The sequence below is a fragment of the Aspergillus brasiliensis genome, assembly GCF_001889945.1.
Source record: "Aspergillus brasiliensis CBS 101740 unplaced genomic scaffold ASPBRscaffold_6, whole genome shotgun sequence".
Lineage (NCBI taxonomy): Eukaryota > Fungi > Ascomycota > Eurotiomycetes > Eurotiales > Aspergillaceae > Aspergillus > Aspergillus brasiliensis.
In genome coordinates this window covers 925,879-952,518 of record NW_027137447.1, presented here as the reverse complement: position 1 = coordinate 952,518, position 26,640 = coordinate 925,879, and the positions used below count along the sequence as shown (strand labels likewise).

At 51.1% G+C, this 26,640-nt stretch overlaps 11 protein-coding genes across 11 annotated transcripts; 4 read left to right on the top strand and 7 right to left on the bottom strand.

The window, feature by feature from the left end:
* Positions 1 to 4: 4 nt before the first annotated feature.
* Positions 5 to 491, bottom strand: ASPBRDRAFT_43229 (putative adhesin). The gene has a single exon (XM_067624954.1). The coding sequence runs from the start codon at positions 405 to 407 to the stop codon at positions 45 to 47; it is 363 nt and encodes a 120-aa protein (XP_067479104.1). The 5' UTR covers positions 408 to 491; the 3' UTR covers positions 5 to 44.
* A 668-nt stretch (positions 492 to 1,159) lies between these two features.
* ASPBRDRAFT_43228 (ATP-dependent (S)-NAD(P)H-hydrate dehydratase) lies at positions 1,160 to 3,046 on the bottom strand. The gene is made up of 6 exons (XM_067624953.1): positions 2,801 to 3,046; positions 2,699 to 2,738; positions 2,599 to 2,645; positions 2,534 to 2,544; positions 2,446 to 2,478; positions 1,160 to 2,390 (listed from the first exon to the last, which is right to left on the bottom strand). The coding sequence occupies exons 1-6, from the start codon at positions 2,895 to 2,897 to the stop codon at positions 1,506 to 1,508; spliced, it is 1,113 nt and encodes a 370-aa protein (XP_067479103.1). The 5' UTR covers positions 2,898 to 3,046; the 3' UTR covers positions 1,160 to 1,505.
* A 62-nt stretch (positions 3,047 to 3,108) lies between these two features.
* Positions 3,109 to 4,929, bottom strand: ASPBRDRAFT_177626 (uncharacterized protein). Its single transcript, XM_067619864.1, has 2 exons — positions 4,658 to 4,929; positions 3,109 to 4,603 (listed from the first exon to the last, which is right to left on the bottom strand). Exons 1-2 carry the CDS (start codon positions 4,661 to 4,663, stop codon positions 3,569 to 3,571), a joined length of 1,041 nt encoding a protein of 346 aa, XP_067479102.1. The 5' UTR covers positions 4,664 to 4,929; the 3' UTR covers positions 3,109 to 3,568.
* Positions 4,930 to 5,322: 393 nt separating this feature from the next.
* Positions 5,323 to 5,799, top strand: aspf8 (ribosomal protein P2). The gene is made up of 2 exons (XM_067624952.1): positions 5,323 to 5,488; positions 5,566 to 5,799. The coding sequence occupies exons 1-2, from the start codon at positions 5,330 to 5,332 to the stop codon at positions 5,734 to 5,736; spliced, it is 330 nt and encodes a 109-aa protein (XP_067479101.1). The 5' UTR covers positions 5,323 to 5,329; the 3' UTR covers positions 5,737 to 5,799.
* Positions 5,800 to 6,412: 613 nt separating this feature from the next.
* Positions 6,413 to 7,534, top strand: ASPBRDRAFT_55120 (40S ribosomal protein uS19; the record flags this gene model as incomplete). Its single annotated transcript, XM_067627344.1, has 5 exons — positions 6,413 to 6,430; positions 6,506 to 6,524; positions 6,808 to 6,865; positions 7,086 to 7,382; positions 7,465 to 7,534. The coding sequence occupies 5 exons, from the start codon at positions 6,413 to 6,415 to the stop codon at positions 7,532 to 7,534; spliced, it is 462 nt and encodes a 153-aa protein (XP_067479100.1).
* Positions 7,535 to 7,981: 447 nt separating this feature from the next.
* Positions 7,982 to 9,578, bottom strand: ASPBRDRAFT_125353 (S-adenosylmethionine-dependent methyltransferase; the record flags this gene model as incomplete). Its single annotated transcript, XM_067617783.1, has 3 exons — positions 7,982 to 8,914; positions 8,980 to 9,279; positions 9,339 to 9,578. 3 exons carry the CDS (start codon positions 9,576 to 9,578, stop codon positions 7,982 to 7,984), a joined length of 1,473 nt encoding a protein of 490 aa, XP_067479099.1.
* Positions 9,579 to 10,474: 896 nt separating this feature from the next.
* Positions 10,475 to 14,225, bottom strand: ASPBRDRAFT_126460 (carbamoyl-phosphate synthase (glutamine-hydrolyzing) CPA2; the record flags this gene model as incomplete). Its single annotated transcript, XM_067617869.1, has 3 exons — positions 10,475 to 10,582; positions 10,642 to 13,691; positions 13,865 to 14,225. 3 exons carry the CDS (start codon positions 14,223 to 14,225, stop codon positions 10,475 to 10,477), a joined length of 3,519 nt encoding a protein of 1,172 aa, XP_067479098.1.
* Positions 14,226 to 17,673: 3,448 nt separating this feature from the next.
* On the top strand, positions 17,674 to 18,685 carry ASPBRDRAFT_125604 (uncharacterized protein; the record flags this gene model as incomplete). Its single annotated transcript, XM_067617805.1, has 3 exons — positions 17,674 to 17,815; positions 17,877 to 17,950; positions 18,008 to 18,685. 3 exons carry the CDS (start codon positions 17,674 to 17,676, stop codon positions 18,683 to 18,685), a joined length of 894 nt encoding a protein of 297 aa, XP_067479097.1.
* Positions 18,686 to 19,164: 479 nt separating this feature from the next.
* vip1 (putative actin cytoskeleton protein (VIP1)) lies at positions 19,165 to 20,553 on the top strand. Its single transcript, XM_067624951.1, has 3 exons — positions 19,165 to 19,380; positions 19,443 to 19,529; positions 19,625 to 20,553. The coding sequence occupies exons 1-3, from the start codon at positions 19,298 to 19,300 to the stop codon at positions 20,226 to 20,228; spliced, it is 774 nt and encodes a 257-aa protein (XP_067479096.1). The 5' UTR covers positions 19,165 to 19,297; the 3' UTR covers positions 20,229 to 20,553.
* On the bottom strand, positions 20,300 to 21,131 carry ASPBRDRAFT_578536 (uncharacterized protein). The gene is made up of 2 exons (XM_067627805.1): positions 21,009 to 21,131; positions 20,300 to 20,924 (listed from the first exon to the last, which is right to left on the bottom strand). The coding sequence occupies exon 2, from the start codon at positions 20,887 to 20,889 to the stop codon at positions 20,668 to 20,670; it is 222 nt and encodes a 73-aa protein (XP_067479095.1). The 5' UTR covers positions 20,890 to 20,924; positions 21,009 to 21,131; the 3' UTR covers positions 20,300 to 20,667.
* A 1,381-nt stretch (positions 21,132 to 22,512) lies between these two features.
* Positions 22,513 to 26,131, bottom strand: ASPBRDRAFT_126277 (putative nonsense-mediated mRNA decay protein (Nmd5); the record flags this gene model as incomplete). The annotated part of the gene is made up of 8 exons (XM_067617856.1): positions 22,513 to 22,670; positions 22,723 to 22,840; positions 22,892 to 23,070; positions 23,123 to 24,990; positions 25,050 to 25,234; positions 25,310 to 25,770; positions 25,895 to 25,973; positions 26,042 to 26,131. 8 exons carry the CDS (start codon positions 26,129 to 26,131, stop codon positions 22,513 to 22,515), a joined length of 3,138 nt encoding a protein of 1,045 aa, XP_067479094.1.
* Positions 26,132 to 26,640: the final 509 nt, after the last annotated feature.

The following is a 26,640-nucleotide window of genomic DNA, read 5'->3' as shown; positions in this document are numbered from 1 at the left end:
CCCCCCCAAATCCACCCCCATCCCAACCCAAAAATACCAAAGAATTAAACAGCACATCCCCCATAAATCGGCACCTCAGCGCACAACTGCGCACTCGCGCCATACGGATTATCACACAGTGTATCACACTGGGTATATTCGGGAGTGAAGACCAAGAACTGATACCCGGGGACATTCAACCGGAACTGTTTGGTGATGTCGTTATCTCGCGGGGAGGCTTTGTAGCCGGCGCGACAGGCGCAGTGGAATCGCGTGCCGGTGTTGATGCATGAGGTTGTCATGTCACAGTGGTTTTCGCCTGAGAGGGGGTTGCAGGTTCCGCATGTAGGAGCTGGAGATGCAATGCTGAGGGCAGAGGTTGAGAGGAGGAGGAGGGTGGTTAAAGTGGTGGTGGTTGGGAAGTGCATTATTGGTGTGGTGTGGTGTGGTTTGGTTTTGGGTCCAAGTGGATATAGTAATGATGATGATTATAGTGGTTGTGATTGTGAGGGTGAAGGGGAAGGAAACGGGACATTTAGAACTATTTATCTTAGTAGTGGAGATACTATATTACTACTATATGCTCTAAAACCTGGAATAGTATTGGGATGTCTAAATTAGTTCGTATAGAGTCATATCATTCATGGATCTAAGTTGCCAAAGGACGAAAACATGGTGGCTGGTATCTATTATCGGTCTACGACGTCACGAGGAAAACATCCAAGATCCAGTTCAGTATGTGGTAGTGGTTTGGTTCCTCTGAGACATGCCAGTAAAGTTAAAAAGTAAACAGTTAGCTCTATGTCAATATTAGGATGTGCTCGTGGAGAGCGAATACGAGGCCGCCCTGCGGACCCGTTTGTTGCTTTCTTTAGCAAGGTTAAATTGACCAGAGAGTGCAGTGGAGGAGGCGTGGAAGTCATCCCCGCAGAGGGAATGAACCAGAACTAATTGGGATGAGAAGTATGTACTGCTGAAAGGGTCTGATATTATTGCCATGGTCAGCCGACTGACAGGGACTAGTAGTCTGCTATGTAGAAAGCTTCAATGGTGAAGTCAGAGACGGGATCAATATGCTTTGGATGTTCGTAATGTCTCAGTTAGGTCGACTATTGAACGTTCAGCATCCAGGGCGTCAAGCTATTCGAATAGAGAGTTGTCAATACGTTCATTTCATCGTCCGATATCTGCCAGAAGCTAAGTGGTATGGATGTGGCAGTTCTCTACCAACTGACTTCGGTCGGTTGTCATCCAAATTTTAGTATCAGTCTGGCAGAAGCAACTCCTTCATCACTTGCTAACCGCTTTTGCAGAACGTATTCGCATCCAACGTTGGATTAACCTGGGAGACAGAGAGTCACGGATTTAGTGGAATATCATATGTAGTACAAAGTATGTGGTATGCCGTGTAGACAAAGAAATAACCTTCGCTACCCCAGATACACTTTGACCTATAAATACCATTTCATTATGTCATTCCTATACATCTCTCGACACAAACATTCCGATCACTTCGTAAATAGTCCCTACAGGCGCATTTTCGACGCCTCTGGTTCCCCAATTAGATGTAGGAAGCTCTCATGGACCTCATCGGTGAGATCACTAGCTTGCATACTCCGTCCCTTGGCCAAAAACGCACGGCGAGAACACTCCCTCGTGATACTGCTTCCCGCGAACGCCGCAAGAAGCAATGTCGTGGGGGGAGACATCCTCTTATTTTCGGATTCTAACTCCGCCTGAACATCTTGCTTGGTCTCAGCCTCCTTCTCGTTATCCTGCTCTCCCGAATCCCACAGTCCGTTATGGTAAGCCGCTCTCCAGGCCAAGAGTGTGCCCAGCGAGCCAGTAAGCGTATCTCCCTGTCCACCACTCCGCTTCAGCCCGCCCTGAATGTCTGAGACAACACTGGTGACGCCGTTGGAGATAATGTCATGAGGACCCTTCTGAATGATCGTAACACCACCGAGGGCTTGGGAAAGCTGTTCACAGGCCCTAGTCTCCTCGCTAGTCTTGTCGCCACCGCCATCCTTAGAGCCAACCTGGGCCTGACTGGGAACATCAATGCCCAGGGCCTTTGCCAGACGGCTGAATTCATTTACATTGGGAGTGAGAATGCACTCCTTATATCCCTTCACTAGATCCGGGTCCTCCGTGACAAGGAGCAGACCGTCCGCATCCAGGACAAATGGTATCGATCGGGACCGCGCTTCCTTCATCACCTCCGTAACCACCTTGAGCGTGACTCCGTCGCGACCTAGACCCGGTCCAATAACTAGGCAATGAAGACGGGAAAGCATGGAGATGATAGGGCTAGCGAGTGACAGGGCGTCAATGGACTCGGGATCTTTGACGTTGTCGCTGCTTGGCAGTATCGGGTGAACCATAAGGTTCGGAGAATAAGATTTGATGACCTATCCACAGTCAATGACAACAGACCTTCTTGAGTCCAGTAGAGTTCATACTTACAACTGCAGCAGACTTGTCACAAATTACATGGCTCTGTGATCTGTCAGAAAGTGTAACACGGCGGCTATCGTTCTGGTGAGTACCCTACCATATCGCACCCTGCAGTGCCATGTCAGCCACGCTTTGGATAGTAGCATTGGACGTGTATCTTACCCAGTCTAGCCGATGCCATTGAAGAAAAGTATGGAGCCCCTGTGTAACTTGGACACGTTCACCTTCCGTACCGCGTGAATAGAGAGCGGGGTTAACATACTCTATACTTCCTCCGATGACAGCAACACGTCCCTGTTGTCCTTTGAACTGTCAGAAGAGAGTTCGTAAGGTACGAAACTGAAACCAGGCTGTCAAAGCCTACCTTTGTGGAATTTCTCAAGCATCGGAGGCACCAGATGGCGCGCCTTCTTCAGCAAAACCTTGGACGAGATTGAAATGTGATGAACCGACGACTCCATGATGATTAGCAGGATAGCGATCAAGCAGTATACCGAAACTGTAAATGTAGAATGATAGATGAAGCGTCTTATAACGATGAACAGATCAACTGCACAGCAATTGAAGAGAGAAGTAGCAAAGTGAAGAAGCAGCAGCAACAGTAGCAGCAGTAGAGGGAAGAGTGATGTCACCGCCTACGGGTGGGGCAGATGGGGTCATTTCTCGATAAGAATCCGGTCTTGATTGCTCTGCTCAAGCTTTACTATATACTCGAAAATGATTACCAGCAATGACGATGAGAGTGGTCCATATTTGCAGCTATCCAATCGCATTTAATGCTACCACGAGAACAGTGACAGTAACAGACACGCCCGCTATTGTATGTAACTAGCAATGTTAATATGTGAAGTGAAAATGAAGATAATCGCCCTCCATCTATCGACACCTTGACGCTCGCTGATGCTCATCCAAAATTGGTACAGAAATGAACAAATGAAAACAAAGAAGACCAGTAACGTCGTATGTAACGCACCCTCGGGGTATTCCTCGCTGATGCTCCGTATCCAAACAAGTAAACAATAAAAAACAAAAGGAACAATCCAAGAACGATGCTGGGTCCAGGTGAATCGGCTTGCAGGACTGGCAAAAAGCTTGATTAGGTAGGTATGTTGTGGAAGCAAAGCACTGCTTCTTATCGTCGCGATGCCAACGAAGTGAGCTTCTTGCGACGCTCCAATTTCTGCTGCTTGGCGGCAAGCTCCGCGCGCCATTCCTCCTCATCTTCCCGTCGGGCGGCCGCAAGTGCAGCAGCTTCCTCTTCCTCCACATCATTCAGGCCCGCCTCCATATCGGAAGACTCTGAATAGTAGTCATCGTAGTCATCGACAAAATCACCCTCGTCTTCCTCGTCAGTACCCAGGTACTCATCCATCCGAGGCCTGGCTCGCGACTGTGCCTTCCGGTCACCAAGTGTTTTGCGTGGAGGCAGACCGGCGGTTCCTCGGTACTCGGGCTGGCTTGATGACGGGGTCGGTCTTGCGGTTCCTTTGTAGGATAATGGCTCGGGTTCCCGCTTCTTGACGAGCTTGCTGTCACCGGCTTTTGTGCCTGCAGCTCCAGCAGCGGTGACGCCTGGCTTCTTGGCCGACCGCGCATCTTTCTCCTTGGTCTGCGCCTCCACTGCCTTCTTCTTGCGTTCGACTTTGCTAAGCTTCTCTTTGGGGGCAGACTGATGTTTGAACATGCCAACTTGAGTCGGGGCCTTCTCTTGTAGTGCTTTGGCCTTGGCCATAAGATCCGCAAAAGAGCCTTTAGGGGGAGGCTTCGAAGACACTGGGGGCGCCTTTTGGGGAGTTGAAGAGCGGCTCTTGACTGCAGACGTCGCTGTCGTAGAAGGCGCACTCGGACGAGGCCTAGGGGCTGTGGGTACGGTAGACTTCGCCGTGGTAGTGGTAGTGGTAGTAGTATTGGTTGTTGATGTTGCTGCTGCCCTGGCAGGTGCTGGAGTAACAAATTTTGCGGGACGAGCTAGCTGGTCCTCGGCCTTTCGCTTTATTCCAGAGACCAGAGGTTTGCGCTCTGAAGCGCCATCTCGAGAAACGCTAACCGGTTTGCGGACCTCTGTCTTAGCATTCAAAGAGGTTACAGGAGGCGACGGTGAGGCAGAGGTGGGGGGGATTGGAGACGGTTTACCCGTCTCAATGGACGAAAGAACGGAATCGAGAAACTGTTGTCTGGTCAGCAAAAGCCATCAAAAAGCTACCATTTATGGGATCCTTACACTCATTTTGTCACCTAGTATCCAAAGAAAGCGCCAAAAGCTATCGAATATAAGTAGTCACGAAGGGGGGGTAGTTTCACCGTCGGTGGTTAGTATGACGGGGTACCTTCATGACTTCGTTGCGGAACCACTAAAAATCGATGTTTTCGGATTAGAGATAAGCCAAATTCACGTCGTTGTGCCAGACATAAAGCACGACGTGAATTAAGGCCCAAAACCGATGCCAACGAAGCGATAGCTGGAAACAACGAGGTTGAGCAGATAAAGCCGCCGGGCAAAAACGGTGCAAGAAGTCGCCATCCTGTCTTCTAGAAGCAGCGACCCCACGTGACCGGGGCCCAAGGCATGGGAGTTACCGCATGCGCCACGCCCGCTCGCTTAGCCGGAACTAGCACGATCTGCACTAGCCACAATCCACCAGCCGCATCGCACTTTTCTTGATTTTCGACTTCGGATTCCATTTCTCTCTTTTCCCGTCCATCACATCGCTCAACCCCCCAGCGAACTCGACGTGTCAGTCTCCGCCCAACTCCGCGGTTAAATCGATTGATTCTCGTGTTCATCACCAAACCTGTACGTTGCCATCTTGATTGCTTGGTTGCGAAATTCAACAGCTCGACCGCGATATTGCCGACAGATCTTCTGACAGGTTCATTTCTTTGCAGATTCAAAATGAAGTACCTCGCAGCCTACCTTCTGTTGGCCCTTGCCGGCAACGCCACCCCCTCCGCTGAGGACATCAAGTCCGTCCTCTCCTCCGTCGGCATTGACGCTGACGAGGAGCGCCTCCAGAAGCTCATCGCTGAGCTTGAGGGCAAGGACATCCAGGAGGTTAGTTACGCCCATACAGAACCTGCCGAGAACACACAACTACGAGACGGAATACTGATGATGATTTTTTTCTACAGCTCGTTGCTGAGGGTTCCAAGAAGCTCGCTTCCGTTCCCTCCGGTGGTGCCGCTGCTGCCCCCGCTGCCGCTGCCGCTGGCGGTGCTGCTGCTGAGGCTCCCGCTGAGGAGAAGAAGGAGGAGGCTGCTGAGGAGTCCGATGAGGACATGGGCTTCGGTCTCTTCGACTAAGCGCCTTCACTCCGAACACCGAGAAAAACGTGACAGTTCGTGGGGGAACAGAAATCTGGGGGTTATTTTCAGTCTTGGGAGGAAAATTACCCATTGGTCCAGTCAAGCCGGTATTTGCCAGGCTTTTCTGATGCAGTTACGAGTTGTGCATACGTAAGCTGGAAAAAGCTTTAGCCAATACAGATTCTCTGACCTCCCGATTGATTGATTTGCTATTATTTTTCGTAGAATGTAGTATGGGAGTAAGGGATTGCGCGGGTTGCTCTGTAACTACCAGATACGCTTTCATTAAAAATTACTGCTTACGGTAAGTGCTTGATAAGAATTTTATATAAAAGACCGTTGGAGTCATCATAACAAGCCAATGAGCTCCAGCAGAACCGTGATATCAAGCCCAATTGATAATTAATCCATCGATAATCCATTGATACCCCATACATATCTTTAGGGCAGCTAGACCAGCGGCCCTATAGATGTGTTCCCAAAGCGGCCTAGTGTGGTAGGGTCGCAACCCTAGACGGGTCGCTTAGACGAGGCTCCAGCCCACCTCCCAACCCAGCGCAGAGGCACAAGAGACGCCCGACGTACGTTCATCAGCGACACGACACGACAACCCATCGTCCCTTCGCTTTTCGAGACCCGTTCGGAAAGCGACCTTGAGAGGAACACCGCAAAAATGGCTGACGAGCACTACGTGAGTTTTCCGATATCAGAAGATATGTCAAAGATGATTAGGAAGAGGTTGAACTAACGTTACCTTTGCCTGCAGAACGCCGAGGAGGCTGCCGGTACGTTTTGAATTTTTTCTCACCTGAACCACCCTTTTCTGCCCTGGACCCCGAAAACAAAGACGAATTCGCGTTGTGGGATACGGTATCTCTGGTTGGATATACGATATGATATGGATATGTTTCGATGCGACATGGATTATTTTTACGATGAAGGGATGGGGGGCAACGGACCGAATTTTTTGTCGACGTTTCTATCTTTGCTTTTTCCGCACACCAACCACGAGAACCACGCAGCAGTGAAAGGAAGGGAACACAAGGCGCTGACGTATCCGGGAAACAGAGATCAAGAAGAGAAGACAGTTCCGCAAGTTCACCTACCGCGGTATTGACCTCGACCAGTACGTTTCACCATGAGCATCTATCATATTCACACTGCACTCCGATTCCGACGGCCTCGACTCCGAACGAGCGATATCAGCAATATGGACATTTGTGGATATTTGCGGGATATGTCCTCGTAGGAGTCGATGGCTGAAGGAATATATCAATTTATCGAATGAAACCGAAAGAATAAGGACTGGAATGGAATGGAAATCTGACCTGTTTGTCTGCACACAGGCTCCTCGACCTCTCCTCCGAACAGCTCCGTGATGTCGTCCACGCCCGCGCTCGTCGTCGCTTCAACCGCGGTCTGAAGCGCAAGCCCATGGGTCTCATCAAGAAGCTCCGCAAGGCCAAGCAGGAGGCTCGCCCCAACGAGAAGCCCGACCTCGTCAAGACCCACCTCCGTGACATGATCGTTGTCCCCGAGATGATCGGCAGCGTCATCGGTATCTACTCCGGTAAGGAGTTCAACCAGATCGAAGTCAAGCCCGAGATGGTTGGCCACTACCTGGGTGAATTCTCTATCTCCTAGTACGTATCCCCATACCCCCAACCAATATCGCCCGTGGGGGGTTAATACAAATGGATGGGTATATGTCTAACAACCACACAGCAAGCCCGTCAAGCACGGTCGTCCCGGTATCGGTGCCACCCACTCTTCCCGTTTCATTCCCCTCAAGTAAAGAAGAAAAGCTTTATTGGATGTGGAGTGTCGTCGTGTGGAGGAGGAACTCGGGCGTACGGAATGTTGCTGGGAGGATCTACGGATAAAAAGGAAAAAAAGAATTCAAAACTGGATGGATACCCATATGGCATTTCTTTGGGTTCTCATCTTCTTACCTTGTATGTCCAAGTGCGGGTCAGCTGTTTGCATCTCAATATAAAAGGTCTTGTCGGCAATATGAGAACACCAACCGGATCCTTTTTTAAATCTCACGATCCAAGCCCCCCCATTTGTCCTTCCTGGATGAAAGGGGGGGCGCAAGAGGCTTTGCTGTTGTTGGTTAGCATACTACTACTAAGGACGGCAGTCTAATTTAACGATTTCACTTTTCATTCACTTCACTTCGTTAAGTTGCTCATGTAGAGCCCTTTCTTCCCTACACCTCTTCACATATATTACGCATATGTTATATACTAAACCCCAAATCCCTAACCACCCCGTCCACCTTCCCCCACTGCATCCCAATCTCTCTCTCCAACTCCAACGACCCCCTCGGATCCAACCCCGCAGCAACAAACTCCCCATGCACCCCCCGAAACTCCCTCTTCACCAACCTCCAAAACCCAGGCCCGGTGCCCCCAATCCCTTCCACCGCAACCAACGCCGCCAGAACAGACCAAATAATCAGATTAAAATTCAACTCGTACTTCTCTAGCGCAATTTCCCCATCACCAGTATGCTGCACCTCGACACCCTGCGATAAATGAATCGCCAACCTAGCCAACACCCACGCATGCAGTAACCGGATCGGATGGCCCCGGTGCGGGTAGACCACGGGATCGACGGCACGGTAGCGGGCCGCAGCGTGGGCGAAAGCGGATTTGTACTTCTGTTGGGCGAGGAGGGCGGTGATGAGTTCGTCGCGGAGGGATATAGAGGGCTGGGTTGTTGGGGGGAGCGAGGATTTTTCGAGCGTGGTGAGGGCTTGGAGGAGGGGTTGGGTGGGGTCGTTTGAGGATGAGATGTTGTGGTTGTTTGGCGAAGATAGGGATTGGAGGATGTTGTAGGCTTCTTGCTGTGCTGGGTGGAGGGTAGTAGTAGTTGATCCTGTTGATGAGGATGCTTCTCGAGTGCATTTCGAACAGTGGCAGGTAAAGTAGTATCGTGATTGGAGGTTAGCTTGACGGATTGAATAGGGGTCCGTTACGTCTATGTAGGTGATGAAGATTTGCTCGCCCTTTTGGATAGGTCGGAGGGCTTTGATGTGCAGGTTGGGACCGTCGAAGCTGACCGCGGCGTTGTGGTCGCAGCTGTGATTGAAGATGGCGGCGTAGGGGTGGAGGTAGACGCCGAGGCGATCGTATACGGCGTTGGTGAGGTTGAAGGAGTTGAGGTCGAGCTGAAAGAGTATGCGAGGTGAGTGTTGTGTTCGAAGGGTATGTGTAACATGGTGTATGTACATACCTTAGCTCCCATCGCAGAGATGACCTCTTCACTCATCTCCGTACCAGAGTACGCCTTGATCGCCTTCGAGGAAAGAGATATACGCTCCCACTGGGAGGCACTCTGATCACGAATGTCTTTAATGTGCGTCCCAAGCTGTAGGAACTGATCCAGTTCCTCGCTGGCGTACTTTTGCCGTTCGCTGCGCAACACCATGCGGAGAACGGCTCGCGCATTGATAGGCAGAACGCGGGGCTTCAATTGCTGGTAGATCGAGCATTCGAGAGAATGTCCCAGCTTCCAGTCTTTTGCTTGACATGTCTGTTGCGAGAGAATTAGTGATGATGTCCTGAAAGTGGGGAGGGAGGGCATTTTTTGACCTTATCACAGTATTTCACAACTCCGCATCCTCTGCAGCCTTTCAGAGCAATCCCTTCCTCTTCTAGCTGTCTCTGGCCAAAGCATCCCGAACATACATCTCCTAGGTGCTCTGTGTCTAGGACTGCCACGAATGGAACTGGGATGTGAAGCACTTCTTCGCCAACGGCAATGTCTGTTGAGGCAAAGAGACCCCGTCCTAAACCACCTGGGGCGGGTTGGGGCGTGGTTTTTGTGTTCATTGGACCTTGTATGTTGCCATGTAATGACCTGAGAAGATTGATGGACTGCTCAAGGCAGATGGTCCGTTTGCACTGTGCTGTAGATCTATATCATTGAAGTTATAGAATGATTTCCTTTTTCGTCTAAGCTTGGCGTGGATGTGCTCGGAATGGAAAAATGTTTCTACTCGGGGCGCCGCTTCTATCTAAAGTAAACTGGTGTACACGGCTGGTGGAAAGAGATAAGGAACATAAAGGTACAAACAAAAGTGGTATGATATGGGAGAGAGCTATGCATTGTGTTTCAAGCTAAAGGTTGTTTCTGACGCCGAAAACCCATGGACTCGCTCTCCAAGTTAAGTCAACTGCGTCACAACTTAGAACAATTGTGGCGGAACACTATTGTCTAGCAGATTTCTCACACACATGAGGGAAATAGCAGTAGATGGTAGTGTTTATGAATTGATTAGAATCTACACCATAATGGAAACTGCTATAAAATGAAAGCACACGAATAATCAAGAATAATGGAAGTCGAATTGGATATAATTTGACAGGCTATACTACATACAACTAGAATAAAAAAGAAATTGACCTTTCGCTCAAGCACAAAGCCGGCCTACAAACCTATAGACTGCGAAGAAAATGGCAACAGAAGGAATCATCCACAGGGCCAACAAACCAGAAGAGAAAAACCGCAGAGCGCATGACCGTATTCCTCATATCGCATTTTTTGAAGACGCGACAGAATGCCCATATGCCAGGGCGGAGTAAACATATCTATCAACATGGAGCCTTATCCGCTACGCCAAACACGGCGGCTTTTCTGTGCCTGGAAAGATGAACGAATACAAAACCGTGATTATATCTATGAAATCAAACTTTTCGTCCTTTTTTTGGTGGGTAAACGCGCGCGTTTACAGCAGCTTGCCGCCGGTGAAGTCGGACCAGGTGCGGACCTCGGAGGGAATGCCGTCAGGACGGGGCAACTTCTCGCTCATGGCCTGGGCGAAGAGGAGAGCAGTCTAAATCAGAACAGTTAGCATTCAGTACTAGTAAGGAGGAAGAGGGGCTAGCTGCATACCTTGGTCTCCATGAAGAGGGGAACGCCGAAGTCGACGGCGTTACGTCTCATGACATAGTCCTCATCAAGGAGGGACTTGCCACGGGTCTTGGCAAGGTTGAAGGTACCACGGATGTTGTACTTCTGGAAGACTTCACGCAGAGCACGCTTGTCCTCCTTGGGGAACTCAATGACCTGCACGGAAACATTGGCAGCAGCCTCGAGGTGCTCCTTAACAGCGGGGCTAGCAGCGAAAAACTTGAAGTCGAGGGGCTTGAGGTACTCGACAATCTGGGCCAGGGCAGGGTTGGTGATATCACCGCCGAGCAGGATACCCTCACCAGCCTCAGGGCAACGGAAGTTCATGGTAGACTGCAGGGAAGCCCAGTAGGCCTCAACAACGTCCTTACCGAAGCAAGCAATCTCACCAGTACTGGCCATCTCGACACCGAGGAAAGGATCGGCACCAGCAAGACGGGTCCAACTGAACTGGGGAACCTTGGTGGCAAGGTAGTCGCGCTTGACGCTCATGAGATCCACGGGCTCAGGGACGTCACGGCCGACCAGAGCCTTGGTAGCAACATCGATGAAGTTGGTACCCAGGACCTTACTGGCGAAGGGGAAGGAGCGGGAGGCACGGAGGTTGCACTCAATGACCTTCAGCTCAGGCTGAGCACCCTCAATATCGGCCTTGATGATCTGCATGTTGAAGGGACCGGTGATGTTCCAGGCCTTGGCAACCTTCTCAGCAATCTCCTTGACGCGGCCCATAACAGACTCGTCCAGGTTGGCGGGGGGGAGGACGAGGGTGGCATCACCGGAGTGGACACCAGCAGGCTCAACGTGCTCACTGACGGCGTGGAGCAAAAGCTTGCCGTTGGAAGCGACAGCGTCAACGTCAATCTCCTGGGCACCCTCGATGAACTTGGTGATGACGACGGGGTGGTCGGGGGAGACGGCACTAGCGTTGAGAAGCTTCTCCTTGAGCTCGTCGACGCTGTAGATGACGTTCATGGCAGCACCAGACAGGACGTAACTGGGACGGACCAGGACGGGGTAGCCAACGGTCTCAGCGAAGCGCTCAGCCTCGGCGACGGAGGTAAGCTCCTTCCAAGCGGGCTGGTCAACACCAATGCTGTCCAGGATCTGAGAGAACTTGTGACGGTCCTCAGCGCGGTCAATGTCCTTGGGGTCAGTTCCGAGAACGTGAGCACCGCCAGTCTCCTGGAGGCGGAGAGCAATGTTCTGAGGAAGCTGACCACCGACAGAGACGACAACACCGCTGGCGCTCTCAAGCTCGTAGATATCCATGACACGCTCGTAGCTGAGTTCTTCGAAGTAAAGCTTGTCAGCAGTATCGAAGTCAGTGGAGTAGGTCTCGGGGTTGTAGTTGATCATGACAGTCTTCTTGCCCATGTTGCGCAGGGAGAGAGTAGCGTTGACAGCACACCAGTCAAACTCGACGGAGCTTCCAATACGGTACACACCGCTTCCCAGAATGATGACACCGTGATCATCGAAGCTAACATCGTGGGAGGTAGCGTTGTAGGTGGTGTAGAGGTAGTTGGTGTCAGCAGGGAACTCAGCGGCGAGGGTGTCGATCTTCTTAACCCAGGGCCTGATACCGAAGGACTTGCGGCGGGCGCGAACGTCGTCCTCAGACGCGCCAACGAGCTGAGAGATCTGCTTGTCAGAGAAACCAAGCTTCTTGGCCTTCAGCAAGATCTCCTTCTGGAGGCCGAAGAGGCTGCCGATGTCCTTGAGCTCATGGTGGCAGTCAACGATGTTCTGGAGCTTGTACAGGAACCACTTGTCAATCTTGGTCAGCTCGTGAACCTTGTCCACGGAGTAGTTCTCGTGAAGCATAGCCTGGCCAACAGCCAACCAGCGGCGGTCGGTGGGGTTCTTCAGGACCTCGTCGAGGTTGTCGAACTTGTCACCCTGGAAACCAACGAAGCGGGGGTCAACCTGGCGGATAGCCTTCTGGAAAGACTCCTCGAAGGTACGGCCAATAGCCATGACCTCACCGACAGACTTCATGGCACTGCCAATGTCGCGGTTGACATGCTGGAACTTGCTCAGATCCCACCGGGGGATCTTGGTAACGATGTAGTCCAGACTGGGCTCGAAGTTGGCAGTAGTGGTCTTGGTAACGGCGTTGGGAAGCTCGGGGAGGGTGTGTCCCAGACCGATCTTCGCGGCAGTGTAAGCCAGGGGGTAACCGGTGGCCTTGGAGGCCAGAGCCGAGGAACGAGAGAGACGAGCGTTGACCTCAATGACACGGTAGTCAAGGCCATCGGGCTGCAGAGCGTACTGGACGTTACATTCACCGACAACACCCAAATGGCGGACAATCTTGATAGCAGCAGTACGGAGCATGTGGTACTCCTCATCAGACAGAGTCTGACTGGGGGCAACGACGATACTGTCACCAGTGTGGATACCAAGAGGGTCGAAGTTCTCCATGTTGCAAACAGTGATGCAGTTGTTGTCAGCATCGCGGACAACCTCATATTCGACTTCCTTCCAGCCACGGAGAGACTTCTCGACCAGGATCTGGGGAGACAGGGTCAGAGAGCGAGAGGACAGGTTCTTCAGCTCCTCGGGGTTGGCAGCGAAACCGGAACCCAGACCACCCAGGGCGTAAGCAGAACGGACAATGATGGGGTATCCAACGGTCTCAGCAGCCTTCAGGGCCTCGTCGACGGTGCTGACCGCAATGGATTCGGCGATAGGGATGTTGATCTCGTTCAGGGCCTTGGAGAAAAGATCACGGTCCTCACTGGTCTCGAGAGTCTTGATGCTGGTTCCCAGAACGCGGACACCGTAGCGCTCGAAGATACCCATGCGGTTCATCTGCACACCAAGGTTCAGGGCGGTCTGACCACCGAAAGAGAGGAAGATACCATCGGGTCTCTCCCGCTCAATGACATACGTGACATACTCGGGGGTAACGGGGAGGTAGTACACTTCATCGGCAAGCTTGTGATCGGTCTGAATGGTGGCAATGTTGGGGTTGATCAGGACGGACTGGACACCGGCCTCCTTGAGGGCCTTGAGAGCCTGAGAACCTAATTGAGAATACCAATATTAGTACCTCCGTTAAATTTCAAGTGCCTTGATATGAGTATCGTTGAAAGCCGTCTTTGATCTGAATGGATCGCACAATTGATTGCGAACCATTGGGAAACAGGAGCAGGGAGGTTCAATCGGATTCAAGGCTTTTGAAATCCATCCAACTTACCGGAATAGTCGAACTCTCCGGCCTGACCAATGCTCAGACCACCACTACCGATAACCAGGACCTTCTTGACATCAACCAACTTGCTGCCGGGCTTGACGAGTCCGCTGGCAAGGTAGCTATCAGCGGAGGGGGCGCTGGAAGACTCGGAAGCCAAGCGACGAAGGGCGCTAGAGAAAGAGCGCAGCTGCTGCGGTCGCCACGGAGAAGGCGCCTTCGCCAATCTGAGACTCGAAGCCGTCGAGTGAGCGGTGGTCTGGGAGGAGAATGGGCGCAAAGCGAGGGCGGAGCGACGAGACTCCGCCAGACAGCGCTGACGCAGGAGGGCGGACGTAGCCTGCCCGCAACGAGTAGCGAGAACCATTGCGCTCTGCGCTGGGAGGGAAATGACAGGGAAAATAGAGAGAGGATGGAAAAATGGAAGGGATGAGTCAATTGAGAGGCTGCACACTCTCTATTTTATGGCCTGGCAGAGTTCCGGGAGAAGAGGATCTGGAGACTCCGCTTTTGGTCCGACTCAGTGGGAATTTTTCTAATGTTCCCTTCAAAGGCCGAGGAATTGAGTTTCCTGGTGTATTCCACTTTATGCCACACGCCCACGACCAAAGGGGAGGACCTAAAGGGAGATGAATGGCCAGGCGGACCTTTTGTGATTCTTGGAGAGGGATTAGAGTGAAAGAAGAAATGGCTAAAGAAGATGGAGAGGGGACAAGGAAGTAAAGAAAAGGTGCGGGAAACGGCGATGAGTCAATGCGGCACTTTTTTTCCTGGAGACCAAGAACCAGCCAAAATGGAGAACGGGCTGCCGACCGAGAGGGACTTCCAATGGGACTTCCGACTTGCACTGGGAAAAAAAAGATGCCCCAACCTTGGGAGGGCCGATAAGAGCTCCGGTGTGCGGAGCCCTTCTTTCCCTCTTTTCCCCTTTCAGTTTCGACTTTGGATCGCTGGGACTCCAGAATTCCCCCCAAAAACCGGCCCGGCCACTCACCGCCTGGCCCAACAGCCAATGCGAGACCATGGGGAACTGGAGGCTAACAGGTTCGGGGCCAAGTCTAAGTGGTGACTAGCGGCAGTAGTGGCAGAAATGGAGCCCGCGGTTAGCAATACCGATCACTAATTTACTTACTTGATAGCCCGTCCCAGTCTTTTCCCAGCTGTCCAGGGGCTACTATCCCAGTCTTAGGGCGTTATTATAGGATAATCATTATTCAATTGCTATTAGACAACCCTCTTTGAAAGCTTGTCTGACTCACAACTCCCTGCCAGGGAACGGACCACCAGTGCTTTACTAGACAGATCATGACTCCGTCGTTTTTGTTGAACTTGTTCAATCTTCCAGGAAATTTTTGATGGTTCGTCAAGCAGATCCATGCCTATCTAGTGTCCGCCCAGCCTGCATTGCTCGCTACTGCGCCAATCCCCTTCCACCAGGCAAACACCGGCTTTCGGAGGGTCTCCACGCTGCCGGAATACACATCCTGCCCATCCAAACGCTTTCCACTGCTCGTCGATGGTTCCCTGATAAAAGGAACACTTATGCCGTGAGTCACCGGCATCTGGCCCTTCCAGCTCAACTCTATTCCGTAGTGTTAACATTAATCCTAGTCTAATGTTAGTCTCAACCCCATCGCTACGTATGTACGTCCTCGCTTGCCAGGACTAGTTGTAGATAGTAGATCATCATCTCCCAACAGCCACTTGACCATGTAGTTCAACCTATGGACCATTTGCTGAATGCTGGCTCCGCCCTTCAGGCCCGTGACCGGGTTTATCGTGCCTCCGATGCTCAGGTATCGTTCTCAACCGATCCACCTCCACGGCCATGTACAGTATCCTCCAGATGTTGATTGAGTACATAATATACATCTTCCACCACCTGCTATGCATCCTGCGCCACTTCCTGTTATAAATCCCGGGGTTCTACATGCCGACGACGGTTGCGGAGTCTGAGGTACTATTGCTGTGGCTCCAAGAACGAGTCCACTGATAATCCTTCCATGGCCATTACGCTCCTTTCTTTATATAGAGTGCCAGTCTCCACAACAACTGATAACTCTTCCTCGCAGCCACATTCGCTTGCAGCACTTCCTCGTATTGTTTTCGCTCTTGTCAACTCCCGGGGAATTCCGCTTCACGTCATCGACCTGCTTCGTGGGGGACTGATGATGAGGGATGGGATTGACTGTAGTATCTATATCAAGTGCTCAACAACATTCTCAGTGAACTCAAACCTGCGAAGGAAGGTAGATGGATAATCAAGGCCTGTTGGCATTGGAGAGCACCTCAACAGCTCCTGATGTAAGACGTCAGAGGTTTGGCGATATAGGGGGTCGTGGGTGGGTGTCGCGTGAGTCAATTCGTTAAACTGGCCAAGAGACCAGATGGTGAATAGGCGCGGTGTCAGTAGGATGCGCTAGTCCTTTGCAGAGACGCGGATACTGGAGCTTCCGCCTTACAGTGTTGATTCGGCCCGACGCGGTGCCGCTTTTGGCGCATTGGCCAGACACGCATGGGGGAACGAGTCCCACTTGAAACAATTATTCCAGCATATGATATCGACTACTATTCTGTAAGAACATGGTTTTCATACTTTCGAATAGACTTATGCTATACACAGTAAATATGAATATATCATATGCACACCGCGTGGTCGGCATGTATGATGTGCGTGCCCACGGTTGGCAGTATTGCAAAAACCCAGGCTGGGCTTAGTGGATTACATTGATGTGGACTATCAAGTAGAATAGACCTTTGGAGTCGTGTGCCTCACTGCCTACAAAAACTAGCACAGGAGAAGACATTGTATCGATGATTTTGCCTAAAAAGGAATCTGACAGAGCAGCTCAGTCGATGTCTTAGAGTGGGCCTCACTCTAGCCTCAGGATGGGGACATTCCGCCTTAGCTCTATGTATAGACGAGTTAGTAAGTAAGCAGGTAGTAACTCATGCATGTGAGGGAGAATCCCGAACCAATCTCGACCGAGCTTACCAGAGTAGGATAGCGCGGTAGAGAGGGAAAAGGAAAAGCAGACAGACAGCGTTAGTGTGTACATAGTTATGCGGTCAGATGGATTCAGATTACAACCTGCTGTGCCATGAGAGAATCTGGGAAACGGTGGATGTGGGACAACGACACAAGATCGTTGCCCCAACTTCGCCTCCCTTGGTTATTGGCGGGAACTCCGATCCCAAATATAAACTTCCGTCTTCCAGCCGGATCTCCCTTGTTCTGTGCATTCAGAAAAGGCTGGCTAAAGCTTCCTCGGACACATAATTAAGCTCTGGAGGTCCCGGGGAGCGGCCCCAGGTCCATCCGGCCGAGCGTGAAGCAAAGCTAGGAACTGGCAAAGGATGGATGATAGGTTCCATGCATGTCGGCTCCCATTCAGCTGGAGAATTCGCGCACAAATCAGTGGTGGCTCAGTGGTTGGTATGCTTTAAAATTCCAGTCAATCCAATCAAGGGGTGAAGCTGCAGCCTGTGCTTCCATCGGTTGGTCTGCCAGAAGTAATAATATTTAGTAGTTTGTCGGTAGTAAGAAGTTTAGAGTGCTGGCTGCTTGGTGTCCCTCCGGCCATTCCCCCAGCATCCATACTTCCTCCTACCGACAAACTAACGAAACTAACCTGAAAGAACGACTGTCTCCGCCGGATTATACCTATCGATTCAGGGACTACTTCGCTTCCTCCCTTTTACCATTCGTCCATCCTACTAGTCAGAACTCTTCCCTGAACTTAGTATATATGGCGTCCGGACTAAACCCCGGCCCTCTGTCTTCTCCCAGATTACGGCCTCGGGCTGCCACCACCATGCAACCGACCACCGCGTCAACATTGTCTTCACGTCGCTCATCGCAGGCCATGGCGCCCTCTGTCGCTGCATCTACACCGAGCCCTCACACGAATGCAATCCCACCCGTTAACAACCAGGTAAACAACATGTCTACGCCAGGTAAGCCAATGACCATGCAGACAAAGAAAGCTGGAAAATCACCTTGACTGACTAGCTCAAGCTCCACTTCGTCATCCCAAACCGCTCACTCCCTCTGATATTCATTCGATGCTCGAGCAGGAGCAGGAGGCAATGGTACGACACGCTCAACCATTCCTTTATCAAGTATATGCTGATCATCTTCTACCGTAGGTCAACCGGTTATCACGAGAGCTATCCCTCCTTCGTCAACAAACGACATCGGTCGCATCGACAGCGTCCTCAACGTCGGCCACCCTCAATGACTCTGTCGATGCGCTTCATACATCGCCATACATTATCAGCTCCGCGCACCCCACGTCTTCGCGAAGGCACCGCTCATCCTCGAGTTTGAGCTCCTCCTACATCCCAGCTGTGCAAGGGTCAAGGGCGGGAAGTGTTTCCGGCATCGCACCTGCGCGAGAGACATATCTTCCTTCGACACGTCCTGATCCCTCGCGACCGGGCCGAAGCAGGGAATCATCGCTCACTTCTCATCGGCAATCGGAAGGAGCGTTGCCGTCAATACCGGGGTCCCATCATCAGACACAAGCAACGGACCACCTACACCATCACACAGTCAGCTACCCGCACCGCAGCTCGCTGTCGCAGCAGAAGACGCCCCTTAGCAGTTCTACAAGCCGCCATGAAGAGGTCTTGCAGCAGCGCGGGGAAGTCGAGTCGCTCAAACGCGAGAATGAAATGCTACGCAGACGTGTCCGAGAGCTTGAATCTGCCATCTCAAAACTTCATTTAGAGGAGTCGAATTCTTCACATTCAGTGGACAACAACTCCGCATCTACTCCTACCTCAGACTCGAAAGGGCCATCTAGCGCGGAGACTGAAGAATAAAAAAGAGTCATGGCGAAGCTTACTTAACTATCTACTTGGATTCTATGGGATGATTTACGGAAAGCAGGATCTTTCAGCCGTTATTTGCTTCACTTTGCTTTGCTGTTTATTGGGTCAGAACTACTCATTGATTAGTGTTAGGTTGTCCGGGCGCACCTCTCGGTTTTCTTTTTCCGGCTTTGCTTTTGCTTTGTGATTAGACGTTTTGGGCCTCTAAAGAGACCGACTATTGAAACCAAAAATGCTACTGCCTGCCGAGGCGGGCCTATGGGAGGATGATACTAGCACCATCTAGATAGATGATAGGAATGTTTCAGTTTGATCTTGCACTTTGCACTTCCACTTTCACATGTTCACTTTGAATGGACAACGCGGCCGGCCCACTGTGGCTGTGCGCGAGATTGGCTGCCCCTCGCGACGTCATCTGTGGCGCCTTCCAGGCCCGCCCCCTAAACACGAAACATTATCCCAGGCAGGTTAAATAGTTACCAGCTCTCCTCTTCTTTTCTCCTCTCTCCCTTTTCTCTTCAGAATCATACCTCTAGTTTTCAATTATCGCATCATCTACATCTATCTCTCTTCACCTTTTCTCTAAAACACACCTCATTCATCATGTCTGAACGCTCCACCGTCCACGTCGAGGGCATTGCGCCCGCAACCACCGACAAGGAAGTCCAGGACTTCTTTAGCTTCTGGTATGCAATGCCGGCATTTGAAACCACCCCTTGCATGAACTGCACAGCTAACAACCTTACAGTGGAAAGATCACCCACATTTCTGTCACCCCCGTTTCAGGCGAAGCTGAAGCCCAAAAGTCGGCCACCGTCACTTTCGAAAAAGAAGCGTGAGCTACCCCGCACCTTACCCGTCAATTGTCACCAAATGACACCATAGCTCCCACTTGGATACTTAATAGCTGACCACGTTTCTCTGCAATAGTGCTGCTAAGACCGCTCTCCTCCTCGACAACACCCAGCTTGGTTCCTCCATAGTGCACGTCAAGGCGGCTCAGACTCTCGACGACATCGCCGGCGAGCAGGCCGCCAGCGCTGGACAAGCCAAGGATGAGTACAACCACGATCTCGAGCAGGAGGACAAGCCCCGTTCTCGTATCGTGGCTGAGTACCTGGCCCACGGCTACACCCTCAGCGACACTGCCATCCAGAAGGCCATCGCCCTGGACAACAAGCACGGGTTCTCGTCCCGCTTCACCAGCGCTCTGTCCTCCTTCGACCAGAAGTACCATGCCACGGACCGTGCTCGCGGCCTGGACGAGAACTACAAGCTTAGCGACAAGGCGACCACTGGCTGGCGTAGTCTGAACCACTACTTCGAGAAGGCCCTCGACACTCCCTCTGGCAGGAAGTTGCGGGACTTTTACTCCCAGACCGATAAGCAGGTGCGCGATATTCACAATGAGGCTCGCAGACTTGCGGATCTGAAGAGCGGCAAGGCCACCGCTGAGGGTGGTGAGGCCCCTACTCCTAGCACGGCGCCTGCTACTCAGCCGGCGGGTACTGCTCCTCCTGCCGAGCAGGCGTAAGCAGATTGATTGTGCAGGAAGTTGAAGAATAGGATTGGGGGATAACGAGCAAACGATGGTTGTGTTTCTGTCTGTATGCGATAATGACGTGACTTTATTCTCAGTTCATGTAATGCTTCAGTGACAACATCTTTTGTTTTGCTATAGCTAGCTGTCTGGAACAAGCGATACCTCAATACCAATTTGATACCAAATCTCTCCTCTCTGTGAAGTATAAGCCAACAGTCTTACAGGTGGTATAACCATCTAGTCCCCACAGTGTACTACACACTACACTACATTACATTCTACCCAATTCACAAATAATCAATAAAATATACCAAACAATCATATCATTACCAAATCATCGTAAATACATTTCATTCCATTGCATTCCATTCAGTCCCCATACCCTAAATATCTGATACACAGAGAGAAGAAAGAAAGGAAAAGAGAGAGGTTAAGCTACCCCTCCCTTGGAAAACTTCGCACTCTCTATATCCTCCAACGGATGCTTGGGGTTACTCGACAACCCGGCCGTCTGAGCAGCCTGATCCTGGACGTCGTGCTCGGGAGGCGCATATTGAGGCTGGGCTTTGCCCTGCGAGGGAGGTTCTTGTTGCTGGGCGCCGGTTTGGCGGGAGGGGGAGGGCGATTGGCGGCCGGCGTTGGGGGCGGACATTTTTAATAATTTTATTGAGATTATTCTGTGGTGGACTGTAATGGGTACTGTTAGAATTTGTTGTGAAGGTTTTTGTTAATGGGAAAGAGGGTGAGTAGTAAATATGAAGAATTACTTACTGTAGGTTTATAGCAGATAGTTTATGTTAAAACCAAATGGTAGGTATGTAGATAGGTAGTAGTTAGATATGAATAGTAGGCTTAATGGATAGAGAAGAAAGAGGGTTTAAATATCAATTCGTTTAGGGTCCAGAATCCCAATTCAGTCAGCGGCTATGATATAACTAAACCAAGCCAGTCAAGGTTATGGGTGGTGGTGGAAGTGGTTCTGGAAAACATCATCATGACGTGTGGGAGTTGTTGATTGCTTTGTAAACGGTGGTGGTTACGTAGGATTCAGTTCTACACCGGAAACTGTGGGGGAAGGTTGTCATGCCTATCGTTTTGGTAGTTTCCAGGATAATTTTGCATGCTTCTATTTATTGAAAAGGGTTTATTAAAACAGATATAGTAGTTATAGTGCTGTTCATTGAATGATGGTTTCAATTGATCAATGCAGATGGTCAGTCTGGAGAACGATGATGTCATTCGCCTTATTCATTATCACGTGATTACAAGTGCTTATGTAATATATGAGGGAGGCTGCTGGAATTAGTATAGCAAGGATGATGCGAGAAATAACTGAATTGCTAGAAATTTTGTCGCTGTAGCTCAGCAATTACAATGTCCTAGGCGTCAGTCTGCATTTGAGAGAGTGGAAGTCAATGTGCAGTTATGGTTAAGCTGCCTGCAACTGCCACCAAAATCTGCGTAGTAGTAACTTAAACAGATGTTTTGGTGGAATGAATATATATCATCAAGTTGGCACCCAACGTGCTACTAGTGGGCTATTGGATCAAGGTTCTTTTGGCACATCTGGCAGCTTAATCGCCGACAACAATAGTCTTAAAGCTCAGTGGCTGTACATATTGCGAGATTCAAGATTGCTGTCGTGCCAAACCAATGTGGCAATCATTCACAGGAGTATCTCAGGTATTTACACATTTCTAAACGCCTCGCAAGGCACGAACTCAAATTACTGCAAAAAGAAAAAAGCACGCGCTTTCCATAGACCACCATGCAAAGAGCATTGATCATTCATACTCAGCTGTAGGTTGGCAGGATGCATAAATATAGCCTTCGCGTTGTCCGACATTATAACCATAAGTCAATTGACAGGATTAATTTGGGGGGGGGGAATCGATCTCTTCAGATTTGCAGCACCACTGCACTCAAACATTTGGGGGAGTAAAAGGAACTTTTGGGAACATAACCGGGGACATCACCAGAGGGTTAGTAAATAACGTCGACGGAACAGATGACAAAAAAAGAAATTGTTCTAAGTAACAAAGGAAAAGAAAATAAGAAAAGGCATAGATGGCGTTATAACGTATCCAGCAGGCCGCTCGACAACACTAGCCGTCGCCATGACAGATGGTGAAGATTTACAAGCCTGCCAAAACAGACATCCAACCTGGGATGGCATTTTTCTTTTTCTTCTTTTTGGAATTTCGTTGCGATGTTCGTTGCCTCGAAGAGACCGACTGGCTCGTTTCGTCAGTCCTCCGGGTTCATCGTAGCGTTTCTAGTTCCCATTGGTCTGGACACCAGCAGCCTCGGCGTTTGCCGCCGCCAAAGCCTTCGCTTCAGCCTCGTGGAACACGGACTGAAGGACTTGCTGTTCCTCTGGGCTCAGGATCTTCGCAAGGCTCTCGTAGAGCTGAGGCTGTTCTTGTTGGAGACCTATTTCATCGTCAGTGGCTGCAGTCTTCAAAAAGCCGAACAATAGACGTACCCATGAGAACGTGCTTGAACATGCCGTAAGGCTCAACCTTGTCCAGAGGAGTCTCCAGCAGGCTCTCCTCATCAAGGTCATCCTCGTCATCATCGGCAAAAGATCCGAACTTCTGAGCCTGTATGATATGTCAATACTGATCAAGCGAATCCGATACAATCTGACTCACCTCCTTGTTCAGGAAGTCAAGGTAAGCGGCACTGTCATCCGGGACATCGCCCTCCAAGAGCGCCTCGGCCTCGTCCTGCTCGGTCCACTCAACCTCACCATCCCAGTCGTTCTCCTCATCACCCTCGTCTTCTTCCTCATCGAAGGTGAAGTCAGACTCCTTGGTGGCGTCCTCACGATCTACAAACGAGGTTAGTACACAGTTTGACATGTCTAAGCTCAGATAACATACGCTTGATGGCCGCCGGCAGGGTCTGGAAAAGCCTGGTCACTCCTTGAAGCAACCTGGGCCAGCCCTGCTGCACGCTAGCCGGGACATCGTTGACATTCAAAGTCAGCAAAGAGCTGATCGCGGCAATCGATAGCTTCTTGTCGTGGACTCTGCGGAAGTTGTCGATGTTGGAGAACCAAGTGCTGAAGAACTTGTTGGTCCAGCCCTTGGCTTCCAGGACCTGGAGACTGAGAACGGGGTTGTAGTAGATGGCGTTGATGACCATCTCCATCAAGTGAATGCGGTAGGACTTCGTCCGGGCCTCACCGGCGTCGATGACGCGCATCGCCAGCTCAATGAACACGGGGATGTATTGATCGATACCACCACGGAGGTTCAGCATCAGCGTCTCCGCAAGCTTGCAGCCGCATATCCGGTCGACACCGCCAACCTTTTCATCTTGGAAGATGTCTTCAACCATGCTGACAACAGCGGCAAGGTAAGCGGGAGTCTGAACCATGGTTTGCGAGCCGTAGGCAACATAGTTGTCCAGGGCGGGAAGCATGTCTTCCAGGTACAGCTCAGCGCCAGCCTTGAAGGTCTTGTGGATGAGTTCAAAGGCCTGCCACATCGTGGGAGAGATGGACTTGGATGCGAAGGTGCAGCTATCAATGATCTCGAAGACCTCATTGTAGAGGTCATACAGCTTGTTCTCAAGAGTGATGCTGATGACAGGCATGAGGATCGTCTCGAGGTGGAGGAGGACATCGGGCGTGCTCTCCAAGGTCAGGATCAGGGTTCCGATCGTTTGCAAGACACCCAGAGCGGTGATGCTCTTGTCATCCAAGAAATCGCCGTACGCATCCTCGTCACCCTTGGCCGCATTGCGCTCCAAGAGCTCGCCGACGATACGCATATACGTGTCACGAAGCTGCTCGCTGAGTGCCACGGCGAATGGAGTGAGTTCGGCAGAGAAGACCTCGACAAAGTCTTCCATGACGTTGGCCAGAGCATCCACATCAACCTCGTTCGCGAGCTTGAGCAGCTGCTGCATGATCTGGGGGATGTTCTGCTGCATGGAAGTCCTGATGATATCGTGGCGAATAAGAGGCTGCAGAGCGAGGGCGGCCTCGACTCTGACGGGCAGCTCGGAGTCGGTCATAGACTCAAGGATGTTACGGTAGATGATCATCAGATTGTTGGGATCTTGGAAGTCAAGAGCTTCGAATTTCTCCAGGGTGTCACAGGCACGAGCCCTGAGGAAACCGTGGGGACTGCGGAACTCGGGGAAAACATGGCGGACGAAGAAATATTCCACCTGGTCCGCAATGGGGCTCTTCTTGCCAAGGATGACAGAAGCCAGAGAACCAATCATGCGCAGGGCACCTTCCTTCTCTCTGGGCAGCTTCTGGTCATCGGGAGCAGACTCGTACTTGCTGACGACGCTGTTGACGAACGTAAGGATGGAGAAAGTCTGCTTCTTGCGGTTCTTCGTGAGGGCCACCAGGAAGTTCGTAGCAGCAACATCGGGGGCCGAGACTTCCTCGTAGAAGTTCAGCTTGCGGTGAAGGTACTCGGAGGGGTCGGTCTCGAACAGCTCAATGTCCTCATCAGACTGGCACAGAATGGGGAAGATGAAGTGAGCGATCAGGTTGTCCATGTGAGGCTTGAGGTGCTCCCACATAGCCTTCGGCTTAACACACTCCTCGAGGAAGATCATGGTGTAAGCCAGCGCAGGGTTGCTGAGCCACTGTCCCTTGGACACCCACTTGTCGATTTCCTGCAGGTATCCCTTGAGAATTTCGGGGGCGAAAGTGGTGATGAAAGCCTTGCCGTACTGGGTGTAGTCGGGAGTGCTCGACTTGCTCATCGTCGTAGGGTTTCCGTACCTGCGAAGTGTGATCAGATGAATGCCCCACGCATACACCGTAGAAATAAATCGACATACCTGATGAAGAGACGGTTCAGGTTCGCATACGACCACTTCTTGCACTTCCACCAGTGGTTGAGCTCTCTCTCCTCCTTCGACTCCATCATGGCGCTGGCAGGAGGCTCCTTCGCGATGATACGCAGGAAGAGTGTGCACCAATCCACCGTCGCTTGTTGTGTTTGAAGATGCGGCGACAGTTCGAACTATACCACCATCGCATTAGCCTCTCTAAGCCACCCAATCTGATAAAAACTCTCATCTCTTCTTGGTTCACCCACATAGATAGCATGCTTGTAGGATTTGACCACGATGCGGAGCATTTCCGCCGCCTCCAAGCTCTCCTCGTCGACGAGCTTCAAACCGATGCTCAACAACTGAGGGAACGAATGCTCGACGATCTTATCGAATTCCTCCCTCTTCTCTCCGGCCTTGAATCGGTAAACACGGCAGATGGCCAGCAGGCACTGCAAACCAGCGTAGACGGAGTTTGCATCGTTGGTGCTCAGCAACTGGAGGGTGATGTCCAGGAAACCCGGCCACTGCTCGGGGAAATCATGCTGAAGGATCTTCTGAAGAAGAGGAACCAGTTGAGCCCGAACATTCGGCGGCGTGGATGCCAGGGCGGGAATCAACCTCTCACGGAACCCCGGTTTCTCCTCCTCGGGAATCGGTGTGCGCAGCGGACTTTCTTCGACAGGGGACCAACCACGGTTGATGCGGTTCTTCAGGTAAACACCGGCTAAACAAAATCATCTTTACGTTAGGGACATCCACTCTTTTGTTGTATGAAGCGTTGAAAGGGGCTGAAAAAAAAGGGCGGTGGGTGATCGCCCGGACGGTCACCACAAAAAAAAAAAACCTACCCGACAGTTGGACGGCATTGTTCTGTTCCCCCTGCAAAATATCCAAGAGCGCATTTATAAATCCAGGTTGCGTCTCGGCCTAGAGAAAAATATGAAATAAGTCTGATGCCACACTGAGCAAATCCAAGCCTCTATTCCCACACATACATATTTCAGATCCAATTCAGCTTGGCGTCGGTTATCCGCATTGACGTCGAGCGTAGACTGTATGCGGTCTCGTAAAGCGGCAACATCCATCTCGCACCAGCAAGGGCCCCCGGGGAATAGAAATATCAAGCTCAAAGAAATAAAAAGACCCCGTTACGCGGTGAGTGAGCCGGGAGATGTGAGGGGAGAGGAGGAGGGGGCGAGAGGGCGATAAAGTAGCGGGGAGGGGAGGAGAGGGGAGAATGAGGAGGGATTGATAGTTAGTAAAGTTGTGCAGAGAGGCAGCAAAAGTGCCCTTTGGGTTTGTTGGGTTTGGTTTTCTCTCGTTGGTTTTTCCAATAAGCGTGCCCGCCCCGCGCCTATGGCAGCTAATCAGAGGCCTCGCCGCCACGCGCGGTAACAGAATTTTGCTTTTCTTTCTGAGCCTGAGGCCTCGGGAAATGGGGGCAATCTTAAGGCGGAATTTTTCCTGGTCCAAGCTCGGAGCGACTTTTGATTCATACAAAAAGAGGGTCTATTGATTTGAGTCCGGGGTTTGGTTCAATCCTTTATATGTGTCTGTGTTCCTTCTAGCCGCCTCAGGCAAGGAGAAGGGGACT